Source organism: Podarcis vaucheri (genome assembly GCF_965113315.1).
Source record: "Podarcis vaucheri genome assembly, chromosome: 2".
NCBI lineage: Eukaryota > Metazoa > Chordata > Lepidosauria > Squamata > Lacertidae > Podarcis > Podarcis vaucheri.
This window is the reverse complement of record NC_138760.1, coordinates 71,276,603-71,291,786: the sequence shown is the minus strand read 5'-3', so window position 1 is coordinate 71,291,786 and position 15,184 is coordinate 71,276,603. Positions and strand designations below refer to the sequence as shown.

At 41.7% G+C, this 15,184-nt stretch overlaps 1 protein-coding gene across 3 annotated transcripts in view; it reads right to left on the bottom strand.

Annotated features, from left to right (window-relative positions):
- Positions 1-15,184, bottom strand: part of CYFIP2 (cytoplasmic FMR1 interacting protein 2) — a 62,546-nt gene that overhangs the window by 9,967 nt on the left and 37,395 nt on the right. For all 3 annotated transcript variants that reach the window (XM_082211743.1, XM_082211745.1, XM_082211744.1), the window contains exons 22-26: positions 14,439-14,638; positions 13,247-13,334; positions 6,326-6,469; positions 5,611-5,701; positions 4,486-4,616 (exon numbers count right to left, since the gene is read on the bottom strand). In XM_082211743.1, the coding sequence (XP_082067869.1) occupies positions 4,486-4,616; positions 5,611-5,701; positions 6,326-6,469; positions 13,247-13,334; positions 14,439-14,638 (654 nt within the window). The remainder of the gene's footprint in view (positions 1-4,485; positions 4,617-5,610; positions 5,702-6,325; positions 6,470-13,246; positions 13,335-14,438; positions 14,639-15,184) is intronic.

Genomic DNA, 15,184 nt, shown 5'->3' with positions numbered 1-15,184 from the left:
ACTGAGCTAGAGGGCTTATTCAAATATAGCCCAATCTCATGGGTGACAGAACTGGAAGAGAATGCCTTTTGAATCCATGTTAAGTTTATGCAAACCAATACAAGATTTTTTAAAAAAACTATGGTAAAATCTGGAGCTTTGCTGTGGTTCTTTAACTCATCTAGTAATAGGATCTAAGGCAAGGATGGATAATGGTCCAAACCCCGTGGCTGAACAGTGCGACACTCTGCCAGGATTCCAGATAAGTGGTGCTCAACCTCATTCTACTTTGTGAGACTGTCTGCACCAAAGTATACCTTGTGTGGTTACAAACATTTACACATGGTCTCCATTTGTAAACCTAAACCACTTAGAAGTAACTTCTGACAAAAGCAGTATATAATCAGTAATAATAATAATAATAATAATAATAATAATAATAATAAACCTATGCAAAGCCGATACTGTAACTCAATAACTCAACTCCTATTCCTTCTATTAATGCCTCCTAGCCAGATCCTTCTGTCCAGGAATTCTCATGTACCATGTATCTAACAGGCCTAATGTGGAATAATAATAATAATAATAATAATAATAATTTTTATTATCATTTATCTGACTGGCTTTCCCCAGCCACTCTGGGCCGCTTACAACCCATAAAAAATTGTAAAACATTAGACATTAAACACTTAATTAAACAGGGCTGCCTTCAGATGTCTTCTAAAAGTCAGATAGTTGTTTATTTACTTGACATCTGATGCGAGGGCGTTCCACAGGGCAGGCGCCACTACCAAGAAGGCCCTCTGCCTGGTTCTCCAAAGACCTCTCTGAAGAGGATGACGACTTAGCAATTGCAGAACTTCAGAAGGACAGCTCAGGCCTTGCAGTGTATAAATTGAGCCACCTAACACTCAGAGCAGTTCTCTCTTCCATCAGTTTGCCAATGAAGAAAGAGAAGGCACAATCTATGGACATCTCCATACAGCACTACAGTAAAATACCCCTTTACATTTTATGAAACTCAGGATAAGTTAGCAGTGGTCCTTCTGACAAACCCAGGCCCTACTAGTAGACATCATGGCAATATTAAGCTCTGTTGCATTTATATCTGCTGTCCTAAGTACCTCCTACAGGGAATTAGCCTAGGTCCTCAAAACCTCAGGCTCAAACTAGAAATGGCACTGGAAAATATCACAGATATCCCAGTTTTCAACACATAAAAGCCACCAGAGGGGTGGAGGTAGTGATGGTAGTGCCACTTGGATGGTGCTTGTGGCACTGTGCAAAGGGTATTAACTCTTCCACCACACTGTTTTCCTGATTAAAATTCCCTTCCCCCCAATCCCCTCTCCTATTTACCGCCCAGAGGAAAATATATAACTACCAGGTTACGCATTGCGCTAATCCAAATTACACACACCTCTGAAGTTGGCTTTTAATTTAAAAAATAAAAAAGCAGAACATCCTGTTCATAGATCTTTAAGTCTAGTTTGCCCTGAGGCTGACCCTGCTTTCGTTAGTTGGGTTTGGCATTCTGGACCTGTTACCTGATACTGTGTGACTCCAGCTAACACCTCAGCGTGGGGCTTAAAATGGCAAGCTTAAACACAGTCAGTGTCCCTCATGGACCCGGACCCAGAGAATTTTAATGAGGTACAGACTTTCCCAGTACAAAGCCCAGAGAAAGAATCCTAGACAGGGATGCTACCTGGTATGAAAAGCGAAACAGCTTCCCCTGGTGTATTCTGAGGCCTTTGGGGGAGGGCAGCTGCTGCAGACACATCCAATACCTTGCCACTGAAAGCAGTTTGGAAAAACTGCTCTAAGACTCACACACACAAAAAAGACTGTCTGGTGGTTCATTCCAAGGAACATGTGCAACAAGGGGAATGCAAATCTCTGCTTGGCACCACATTTATAAACACACTTAGAAGCCAGTGTAGTGCATGTAAATTGGAGACTGCAAAAAAAATCACTGCAATTAATCATTGCAACCCTCTCTAGGTTTAGAAAACGCTATCTCTTGGGAGGGACTCTGTAGCTCTGTGGCTGTGAGGCCTATGTTGATGAATGAGAAACCTTACATAATGTCATATGTATGCTTGGTCTTATGATGCTCTACAAAAGGCATTTACTGTTGATGCAAGCAGATAGTTAAGACCTACAAATGTTAATGAGGAGAGAGAAATAAATAGTATCAAAATTTCAATCCTCAGCATGCTCTTTTGGTAGTAAGGCCCAAGAGACCTTAGGAGGGACTTACTTCCAAGTAGCCATGCTTTTGGACTAGGCTGGAAGAGGCCGAGAGGGAACCACAGAAGAATGAGAAGCAACTTGAAAACACATACAGATATTCAAAGGTAATCCAAAGTGCAGACATACAAAGAGGCAAGACCTGGGAAGCAATAATGCTGGAGGAGACTTGAGCAATGGTTGGCAGCAAATTCTGCATGAGTCTACGGGGCGGCACAGCGACAAAGTAAACTATGATGGCTGCAGGCTGCATGCAAAGAGGCAAGACGCTGCAAAAGGGGGAGGTGCCAATATATCTCTGTGCGAGGACACATTCAGAATGCTGTGATCAATTCTCCAATCACCAGCCATGCCTTGTAGTGTCAAAAATACGTGCACAGGTCCCTCATCTAAAGCCTTGGCTGCTTACCAAAAATAGCACAATGAACGTCCTAGAAGATGGGTTTCAACTTCCATTGCAATACTTAATAAATAGTTAACTGTCTCATGGTATGTGACTGCTTCCTACTTTTCAAGAAACCCCATGCTAAATGTCCAATCTCATCTCGAAAACAGAGGGGAGGCCTTCATTGCTGACTATGGCAGAAGGAATTCTCCTTCCATGGCAGGCAATGAAGAAGGCGTCCGTCAGCCCACATCTCTTATGTTTAACTACCTGTGCTCTGTTGCACATCCCAAGCACAAGTTAATAGATTAGTAAATTGATAGATTAGTTTGTCCTTGGAAAAGGAAATGGGTTTCTTTCTTTTTAATTAATCATACAAGAAATTAAGTGGCATTACGATGTTCAGGAAATCATGAATTCAGAAGGTCTTTGTCAAAAGACCACTCTATGATTGGCAAAACCACTAGTACTCTGGAACTTTTATCCATAACAATAACAATAACAACAACAACAACAGTGAAATTAAGAAAAGTAAGCATGTGTCGAAATGTTCTCTCTTCAGTCACAAGCAGGAAATATATAGACACTCGTAGAGGAAAAAATAATGAATCAGTCATATCGAACACAGTAACCAAATTTGTATTGGATTGAGTTATGTGTGCCTTTATGGCCATCAGAAAGTACAAAGGAATGATTCATTTTACATTATTTAATCCAAATCTTCACTGATGAACTTAGAACTGAGAGAAAGACTGGATAGGTTTATTCACATACAACACATATAATTTCTGCTGATTGTCCTTTCCCAGAATACTTGTCCTTGGACTATGACCCTGATGCGCTTACCTCCATGCTGCCATTGGCATTTTGCTCCTATATCAAAATAGTATTGGCTCCCTAATACACTAATGATGTGTCTCTACTATGAAAAGCAACTCAGTGAATAAGTATCCAGTAAAGTGGTGTGGGAGGCTGTTGTGCACATTCAAGCGCACATTAACATTATGCAGATCGGAAGGACCAACATAGCCACAATGGGAGAAAATGCTGTTCAAGAGAGCTATGATACAGTCAAGCATCCCAAGAAGACACATTCTTCCTCTTAACAGAAGGTGGGATGCACCAAAAGGATTAGGCTGGGCACTAAGGGATATCCAGAAAGCAACTATCCGCACTCATGGTTTGGTGCTGGTGCTAAACCAGATGTGCAGGAAGTAGTACGGTGGAGGTACTTTAAGAATTCAGGCACTGTGTTTGCAAATTCAAACAGCAATGTCATGCAAATTATGCAACCTGTACAGATATCACTATTACTAGCAATCCTGAAGTGGGGTCTATAAAAACAGGCAAGGGACCAGCAAAGGATGAAGTTGAAGGGACACGTAGACTGTTTGGATTAACTCTGAGCAGGGTACATACCCATACCACATAAAAATGCCATGCAAATGAGAGCCCCCAAACTCCCCTTTATCCCTATAGCTCCATGCCATGTGTATGTAACACACTAAATCCACAACAAAGCCTCATGGTGATCTGTTCTTCCAAACCAGTTAAAAGCACAGAGCCTTTCTGTTCCTGAAACCACTCCACAATCCACACCACTTTCATGTTAATTTAATTCCCACATACCATGGTTTGTACATTCTGATTTCCACCAGCTATCTCCTCAAGTCTATTCTCATTAAAATGGCTTTACAACTGATACCAAACCATTTAAATACACACACACACACAAATGGTGCCACCCTCATTAATTAAATCACAGCTGCATCAACATATTAACTGAACTGGGTGAGCTCATCTGGTTGGTTAGTTGATTTATCTATTTAAAACCCTGCCAATTTTTGAAAGAATTCATTTTAACTCACCAAGGCCTGCTCTATGAGAAGGCAGAAAAGAATGGCATTACCCACTTCTCTCAGACTCTGGAACACATCCGTCTTGAGCTCTGCATACTCAATTATATCCTTCAGCTGGTGATGGAAAAACTCCAGGATTCCTAGTAAGAAGCAAGAGAGAAAGAAAGAAATTAACTAGGGATTGATATGGTAAGAAAGAAGGGTACCAACTGCGAAGAGCAAGTTGGTGTTGCCTTTGGAAGTAGCTGTGGTCCTGAGCGCCTGCCTCATATACTCTCCTTTCATTTCTACTTTCTTAGAAGTCTATGGCTCGGGCTGCTCCACGCCTGAAGAGCAATGCTGTGGAAGGACGCTACTGACAGCCAATCATACCCGGAAAAAAGTAGGGGAAAGGGAAAGATACTCCAGATACCTCTGTTTCTTGTGAGCTCAAGATGTTAGGAAATATTACTTTCTCTAAGGTCCTGTACAGAGTAGGCAAAACAACAGCAACAAAACCACTGCAAACTAGAGGATTCCTATTTGGAATTTAGTGACCTTCTAGTCCTAACATTGTGGCCCAAGGGCAACCTGGCAGGAGCTGAGAATAGCAAACTGGACAGGGGTGGAGCAAACCTATATAGCCCCATCAATTCAGACTAGGTCAGCATTGACATAACATGTGCTGACATGCTGATGCTCGTGTTCCACCACCGTCCAGGCCAAATACAACTCCACCCCCACCTGAAATCTCTTGGGGTAGGTGGACAGAACAGCTTTCTTGAATGATAACCCCGCTATCTGCTCCTGGTGGGATGTCAGCATGGACTCTCCATAATCTTTAGTCTTTTAGGAGACTTCTCCACACATCGACATCAACAAACTGAAACCACAGGAAAAGGCAGTGTGGTATAATGGGCTGAACACTGGACCTATGCCAAGGACACCTAGGTTCAAACCTCCATTGTTATGAAGGTGGCCTTAGGCAAGTAACTATCTCTTGGCATAACTTATTTTAGAGCAGGATAACTGCACACAAGCCATCCTGAGCAGAACGGTCAAAGTGCATTAATACAAATTTCACAGATAAATAAAGATGCACATAGGGAAGAACTGACATTGATAGCCATCTCATGAAGCATTCCAAGTACCAACCTGGAGATCCATACTCATGCCTTGGCAGGCGGCAGATCTTTGGCATCACCTCTATCAAGGTTTTCACATACTGAAGGATGGTCCCTTGCAACTACAAGAAGCAGAAGAACAAAAAGGTCAGCTCTAGAAGATCAGCTTAAAGTTGAAAGCTTATTCTGTTTTACAAAGTGGCCACAGATGCGGTTATGAAAATGATTTACAACAGTGGTGTTCCTTTTTTTAAAGGTTCTAAACAAAGCTTCAGGGGACCCTGGGGAATGGTTGTGGCTCAGTGGTAGAGCATCTAGGGATGGGAGAGGACCGTGTCTGAAATCCTGGACAGCTGCTGCCAGTCATCACAGAAAATATTAAACAGGAGGGAATATTGGTCTGACTCAGTATAAGGCAGCTTCCTATGTTTCTAATTGCAAAGTGAGGTCTGGGGAGATCAGAGACTGATATAAATGTGCACTGCAGATAGGTCCAGGAACATCTTTCATTTCCCAAGTTCCTGGTGCTTAATTTTGTTCTCATTGTCTTTGATCCAATACAATGTAATCAGAGTCCAGAACAGAATATTTTCAGTGGAGATACTCTGCCAACCCAAAACAGGCATCTCAATGTAATGGAAATTATATTCAAAAATAATATACATTTTATTTTTAAAATGTATTGTTCAATATACAGAGTTGTTTTGACTTCCTGGCCTGAACCTCATCCACAACTTCACCATTACCAGGCTCTTGACGATCTTCAGCAATTCTTCCATCACCACAGCAATCCCTTGGTACCCAAGGAGCCGGCAGATTGTCTTGAAATGAGGAGGTCCCACAAAGTTCCGGTAGGAGCTATAGATGTGGCTGTAGGCGATGTTGAGTGGCTGTGGGGTGGGCAAAAACAAAACCACTACTGGATCTTCAAAATATATTGAACAGCTATACAAATTGTTTGAAGCTTGCAGATCACTAAGTAAACATTTTCCTATTTTGCTAATAATATTACAGAATCTAGTGGTAGGCTGACAGAGAATTTTGAATTCTCTGCACAAAACTCTGGAATCTCTGTCCAAAAGCAAATGTGCCTCTCATGCAGTGTTCTTTTCCCTGTTGTTATCTGTGTTTCTTTGCCAACTCTGGACACATTTTTCTTAGGCTGCACTCCTGTACACACTTTCCCAGAAGTGAGGTCCACTGAACTCAACGTGTCTAACTTCTGAGGAGGCATGCATTGTTCAATCTCCATTTATAAGGAAAGTTATATGAACAAACTGTGATTGCAACACCATTACTACAATAAGACACTGGATGTTCACTTCTGTTTAACATGTCCAACAAGTACCCTTTGGCCTTCTGTTGGCTTTCCTTGTATTACCGTATTTTTCGCCCTATAGGACGCACCGGTCCATAGGATGCACCTAGATTGGGGGGGGGGAAATAAAGGGGCTGGGGCGGGGGAAGCCCGAGCTTCCCCCTCCCCCAGCCCCCAGAACGGGACCCAGAGCGATGCCGAAGCTGCATGCAGCTTTGGCATCGCTCTGGGAGCTTGCAGGGCTGGAGGAGGAGGGGGAAGCCCTCTGCCAGCCTTCTAACCAAGTCTAACCGAGTTTGCAGGGCTGGCGACGGGGAGGAGCAGGCTTCTCCCCCCCCGCCAGCCTTCTAACCAAGTCGGGGGACAGCGGGAAAGGCACGCTGCGCCTCCCGCTGTCCCCCGAGCTTGTGGGGCTGGCGGTGGGGCTCTGCTGAAGCCTGGAGAGGCGAGGGGTCGGTGCGCACCGACCCCTCTCGCTCTCCAGGCTTCAGGAAAAGCCTGCATTCACCCCATAGGACGCACACACATTTCCCCTTCATTTTTGGAGGGGAAAAAGTGTGTCCTATAGGGCGAAAAATACGGTATTCTAACATCATGATTACAGCCTCCTATGAATCATTAGCTTGTGCATCAATAAGGTACTATATTTTGATATCAATGTGATAATGGAATTAATGTAGATACTGGAGTAAATATAATTAACATGATTGGCTGATGCCAAGCGACGGTAAATTGTGTCATGACATATAAACAGAGGTCTCTTTGCTTTGTATGTTACATCATTTTCATTAAGCAATTTATGGAAGATTGGAACACCAGGTGTGTAGTCTATTTAATGGGAGTGTCCAAGTGAAATCTAAATAAGCAATAGTGAGAAGTGCTTTGCTATAGTCCTGTTTCCCAAGACTTTCATCATAGCCTTGTTCAGACAAGTTCAGTCAATATGCAGAGTGAGTGAGGAGCAGGATTGTGCGAGTTGACCCTTCACCTCAACATGTTGATCAGAGCTCCTGATCACAGCCTATGCACAACTTTCTAGTGATGAGGTGAAGATAAAACAATATATTTATAAAAATTTAAAAATAGTTTAAGAAATGCACATAAGGATCACTTTACGTGGGACAGTGATGTTAAAACAAGTAAATTCTTTAAAAACGTGTAAAAATAATTACAAAGATGAGCACAAGAAGTGTAGTTAAGTTACTCCCTGTATTAAGTAGCATAACAGTTGCAGCTATTACAAATACGAAAAGAACAGCATGTGGATGCTAAACAGCTGATGAATATTCAAAAGTGGATTTACACACTGAAAAAGGAAGACTGCAGCTACTGAACAGAAAGGGATATAGCAGCAGTGAATCAACATGTTCTTCTGTGTGGGAGTTTTAGCAGCTCTTTGTCCCTGCCTGAATTCCTATGTAGCAATAAGCAATGGAACAGAAAGGAATTAATTCAGTTGCTAATGGATACTTGTGCTTACTTCATATTCCTGGAAAATAAATATGATGCCATTTTTACAAAAGGAACCCAGAAGTACTTGCAGTTCTGAATTTTCAGAAATTGTTTAAAACATGGAAGGCATTATGTATCGCTGTTTTTGAGGCTGGAATCCTAAGCACACAATCCTAATAATAATAATAATAATAATAATTCCTAAACAGTGAGACGTGCTTCTGAGTAAACATGCATAGGATTGTACTGTAAGATTGGTTAATAAAAAATAACTACTGCCAATCACAGAGCTTCAATTCTAGTTGTGGATGTTTTTGGATTCAGTATTTTTAGTGTGGATTAAAGAGAGATGGGCACAGAGAGTGTTTAAAGAGTGCTCCCCAATTTACGTGATTTCACTTATGTGCACAGGGGGCCAGAATGTTACCCCCACATAAGTGGGGAGTCATCTCTATAAAAGTATCTTATATATATTTGAATCCCTACTCTGTTTCACATTCACACTGGAGACACTTGACATCAGCTCCACACCTTATAGGCAAAGGCAGAGTGCAATTTCCTGTATTGCTACCAGGACAGACAGAGTCCTTAAATTAGGAAACAACAGAGAATACTATCCATTCTTCTTGCATTAGATAACTAGAGACTCCTTAAATCAGAATTACTAATGTTATGCTACCAGTATTTTTTGGGTGAACAAACTCATGAAAACAATAGTCATGTGCTATATTTGTACATATTATTTCCTGTTTTGATGGAAAGTAATACATTCCATTTTTTTAAAACCTACAATGGTTCTGCTGCGAAAGGTGCTATAAAGGTGAATTTACGTGGGTGGCTGGCTGGCTATTTTCTCTTGACAGTCATCTCTGACAAACACTTTCCTATTGCCCTGCTTATAAAATAGTAAAAAGGAACCTGAGCCATCCAAACATTACTACGGTATTTTAATTTCAAGTACAGTGACAAACAGTAATCCACAGAAAAAGGGACTCGTTTTTTAAAAAGCATGTCAGTTTGCTCAACAATGCTTTAGAGAACCTAGCATGAGAAATACCTAGTGCTTTCCTAGTTTTCTTTATATTTTCCTGTAGGTACATTTGAACATAGGAAGTCCCTAAGACTACAGCATGCAATTCTGAACCTGATCCCAGTCATCTCTCTCTCCCTTTCCACTTATATAAATGATAGAATTGTAGAGTTGGGACCCGGGGGGGTCATCCAGTCCAACCCCTGCTATGCAGGAATCTCAACTAAGGCATACATGGTTTGCTTACAAACCTGAAGGAGGCCTTTCCACTCTCGAACAGCTCTTATTGTCAGAAAGTTATTTCTGAGTTTAATCAGAATCTCCTTTCTTGTAGTTTAGCACCCAGAACAGGGGAATACAAGCTGGCTCAATCTTCCATGTGACAGCCCTTTAGATGTTTGAAGACGGCTATCGTATTTTCTCTCAGACTCTTCTTTTCCAGGCTAAACATACCCAATTCCTTCAACTGTTTCCCACAAGGTTTGGTTTCCACACCCCTGGTCATCTTGGTTGCCCTGCTCTGCACATGTTCCAGCTTGTCCTTCTTAGATTGTAATGCCCAGAACCGGATACATTACTCTTGGTGTATTGATTTTCGCATGGCAAGAGTGTTCATCAACTGTAAACATTGAACTTTAAAATGACTAAAACAACAACAAAAAGATTGACCTGCAATTCATCTAAACGGCTGTTGCTTGATTTGCTGCCATTACCTATGTTTTACTACAGCCCATAACATTCAAGTAAATCCATCACTCCAAAATGCCAAGTGCATCTCTGGAAGAGACTCATAGGCATTTCTCTTCTGACAGGTGAAAAACAGGAACTAAATCTCAAGAAAATAGCTGTGCTTGACAGCCCCTCTCATCAATCTGCTTTGGTGGGTAAATTTTACTCTTTGATATACTAGATCAGAAACTAATGAAAACCTGGCCATATACTTCTCTGGAGTCAGCACTGCATCCTAGATCCATCACCTGGGGTCCACTGGGCGTGTGGACCCCAGGAGAGCTGCTATGGAAATGTGGTCCTCAGTGTTAAAAAAAGGTTTCTCCACCCATCTTACACGATGAAGGACTGCTTAGAATGAATAAATAAATAATGAAAATACAGTGGTACCTCTGGTTACGTACTTAAGTCGTTCCAGAGGTCCGTTCTTAACTTGAAACTGTTCTTAACCTGAAGCACAACTTTAGCTAATGGGGCCTCCTGCTGCTGCCGCACCGCCGCCATGCGATTTCTGTTCTCATCCTGAAGCAAAGTTCTTAACCCAAGGTACTATTTCTGGGTTAGCGGAGTCTGTAACCTGAAACATATGTAACCCGAGGTACCACTGTATACCAAGCAAATGAAGTGCTAACTTTACATGAAGCAGGTAAAATGGATCAGCTTCTGTTGGTGGTGGAGTAGGAAAAGCGTTTGACCTACACAAAATTCTTCATTCTAAAGAATGGGAACTTAGTGGAGGAACAATCTATCTGCTGTGGCCCCCATGTGGAAGCAGCTGCATATTGCAGTCAAGATGGTAGCATCTCCATACTGCAGGTTTAATATGTATAAGTGCCTCCACATCAGTGCCAGACCGTCCTCCTTTCTGTGACACGACGAAAGTGCATGAAATTATGCATGGATAATTCTAGAACTCCTAGGCATCCAATGAAGGTGAAGATTATTATTTTTATTTGCAAATAAAAACACCCTAAAGATCCCAGGCCACAGAGAGGTTAGGTTGGCCTCAACTAGAGCCAGGGCTTTCTCGGTCGCGGCTCCAATCTGGTGGAACGCTCTGTCACAAGAGACTAGGGCCCTGCAGGACCTGACATCCTTCCGCAGGGCCTGCAAGACAGAGCTGTTCCACCAGGCCTTTGGTCAGGGCGCAGCCTGACCCCCTCCTCTGGCAATCTGCACAAAATTTTGCTTGATGGTTGCCATTAATTTGATTTTAATTTGATTTAATTAATTTTATAATGAATGTTTTAGAATGTTGGACTATTTTGATTGTTGTTAGCCGCCCTGAGCTCAGCTTCGGCTGGGGAGGGCGGGATATAAATAAAATTTATTATTTATTATTATTATTATTATTAAAAGATAATAGGAAGTGCTTCTTCACACGGTACATAGTTAAACTATGGAACTTGTGGCCACAGGAAGCAGTGATGATCACCAACGTAGATGGCTTTAAAAGAGAATTAGGTAAATTCCTGAAGAAGGCTGTTGAAGGCTACTAGCTACGATGGAGGACTTCATGGTCAGAGGTAGTAATGATTCTGAATACCAGTTGCTGGAAACTGCATAAGGGGAAGAGTGCTCTTGTGCTCAAATCCTGCTTGCAGATTTCCCACAGGCATCTGGTTGGCCACTGTGAGAACAGGATGATGGGACAGATGGCCCAGCAGACTCTTCTTAAGCTTACTGTGTGAAGAATCCCCATGCTTGTGCTGGAATAGCCTGAAGATCACTACTGAAGTACCATGGAGACCTTCCATTTGATGCAGAGGAACAATGTGTCATTTCACATTAGTCATTATTTTCAGATGGTTTTAACTGGTCTGTTGCTGGAGTAATGTGTAGATCAGATCTAAATCTTGGCTAACACAGACAATGACATTTTCTATCAATGTGATTTTGCCGTCTCTGCAAACAGATGGTACCATAGTGTTTTATTTTTTTAAATAATCACGTTTCAACCTTCTATAAAGCAAATATATAGAGTCATTACCTCTGATTAAAAACCCGAGCCTAAAAATACCGATTGTGATGATCCAAAGAAGTGATCGGAGCACACCAGGGTGGGGAACTTGAGGAACATGTCTACAGTTGGGGGCCTTGTTGTAAATGCCTTCTTCAATTCCCACTGCAAAGATATCAGCACTGTCTACTTTAGAAAGAAGTTTCTGTCTTCAGCCCTTGGAACTGCCATGAGTAATGAGCAAATTTCCTGCTGTGCCAGCATCCTACTCTCTCTGTGTGTACACCTTTGGATTATGGCCATTAACTCAATGATTTTAATGAAAAACATGTTTACCATGTTTGCCTCAGTCCAAAGCTCTACAGATGCTCTGATTAAAGAATGAGCTCCAGAATTTGCATTGATTGACTTCTTCATTCATTGTAGTGTTGGGGGAAGGCTTTGCATGTGGCCTAACACTGCTTGCTATGTACATAGGAACATTTTTTTGCCATGAAATGAACCTCGGGTTGGAACAGAAAAATGTACAGGAGTCAAGAATCTAATCCTGCATTGTGATTGTCATTTGATGGAAATACTTAAAACAACAGTTTCCCAGGTCTGACATCATGGGAAACCATGGTTTTAAAAACCCACAAATGAAGGGTACTTGAGAACAGAGGAGATGGGGTGATGAGAAGGAAGCCATAATTTATTGGACTGGGATCATTATGCATGAACCAGGCCCATCTGTAAAGGGGTAATGGATATACTTCTCCAAAGCTTGTTTTTCTCCAATAATAAGGAGAAAAGGAAGTTGAGACAACAGGTGGGGTGATGGATATTGCGATATTTGTCCAATGATAAAGGAACATTATGGGAGGGTTAGTAACATTAACATTTAAGCAAGGCAATGCAGTAATGGAGCGCTGATGCAGACAGTTTGTGTAATGATGTGAGGACTGCACCAGCCCCCTGCAGTATTTCCTGGCACAAATCACATGGAAACTGGCCAAATGGACATCATTTGTGAAAAATGTCTCACTGACCCTCAGATACACTAATGTTACAGAAAGCCGCAATGCAGTTGCTACGCCCTGACATTAACTGAATTAAGGTGCATCTTTCATTAAATCATTCATTTAAATGAAACTCCTTCCAAACTGGACTCTGAATACCCAATATGTTTCCTGACTCACCTTAGATCCATAAAGATAGTACGGCTGGACATTGGCTGGTTTATCTCTCTGGGGTTCTTGGGTAAATGGAATTGCTGTCCGTACAAATCTGGTATTTGTGAAAAAATGGAAGAAAATGGATCCGAAGCTTGTTTTGGAGTAGATGTGTATTGCACTATGATTCCCTCCTTACATTATTACTTTATGCACCAAGTTAACTAATTATTTTCCTGCATGAACTGGCAGTTTTACTAATATTTTCAGTTAGAAACAATATTTTCCTATTTTTATTGTATTCACCTACCAAGTACGGTGAAAAAAACCCCTTTTATTTTACTTGTGAAATGAACATTTCTAACTGTTAATACCAATCACTAGAATTTCACTGTTACTGAAAATATATTTTAACATAAATGCTTCTTCAAAGAACTGTATCAAACAATGCTACATATTTTTATCCGCAGTTTAGTCAATAAGCTCATTATAATATAATATAATGGAGCTCCGTGTCTATTATGAATTATGTGGGCTGTATCCAATGGTGTAGAAGGCAGAGCTCAGTCAACCAACCTTTCTCTTCCTCTCCTCCCTCCCCCAGCCTCTGAAAACCCTGCAAATGTGAAAAAGGGCTGCAATATGAGGGAGGAATTATCCAATATCAAGTGGAAGGATTTTGGTCCAGTAGGACCCCTGCAGGGGCTGCGGGGGGGGGGGGAGATCAGCTGTATGCTTTTTGTTCCCACAACTTTGGATACAACCCCATCACATTTGTACACAAATATTTACAGTATCCTCTAAGACTCCCACATTATCCAGCTTTATGTGACCCTTCCCCTTCCATCCAACCCTGACAGCTTAATGAGATGTCATTTTTCTGATCTAAAATTAACTATGCCAAAACCCTGACCAACTCAAGAGCAATGCCTATAATTGTTTTCAGTTTCAATACTCTATTGTGAAATTGATTATGTGTAATCCACCTTGGTTTGGGTCAAGAAGGATGAAGAGCATGAGTCTTGAAATGCACCCATAAGCTATAACTAGCCTTCAAACTGCACCTCACTTTGAATGACAGAACTGTAGAGTTGGAAGGGATGGCAAGAGTCTAGTCCAGCCCCCTGCAATGCAGCCCCAATGTGGGGCTCGAACCCACGACCCCCAGGTTAAGAGTCTCATGCTCTACCAGCTGAGCTATTTGACATTTTCTTCTTACCTGTTAGTAGACCCATTGTAGCAGTAATTAGGTAAAAAGTCAAAGTTCAGCTCCCAGAAGACATGCAGGGTGATGCGACCATAAGGAGCCGAGACATTGTGATTGGCCTCTCGGAACATGGCATCGAAACTGTCCAGGGTCATGTGCTTGCACAGCAGTCTGTGCGTCAGACGGTTTATCTCCAAAAGCCATTCAAGCTCCTGCACCCAAAGAAAGGAGTGGGCACTTTTCTAACAGGTTGTGGACTGAAAACACCATACATCTGATCTGGACTGATGCCAGGGGAAGAATTATAAAGACAACACAATATTCTTAACAGTTATATTTATACCGCTTACTTACATCAGCTGACTAACACTTACAAAGCTTATTATTGTACCCATACTGCAAACTGTAGAAGAAAGGGGAGACGCAGGCTGAGACACAGTGACCTCCTAAGACCACTGACTGGATTCATGGCAGAGACAAGACTTAAGGGGTTCGGGCTGAATTTTCACAAGGCAATCTCTTAGCCATTGTATCACACTTGGCAATTGCTTAGTGACCCAACTATTTGAAAATCTCATACTCCAGTACACGGTTATTTATGCCTCTTCTTCGCCAAGAAGAGAACCAATAAATTTTATCTACCGTATTTTTCTGTCTATAAATCGCCCCCATGTATAAGACTCCCCCATATTTTTGGGGACTCAATTTTAAGAAAATGAGGGGAGATGGCCCAAAGTTGTTGAGCTTCTCCCCCTATG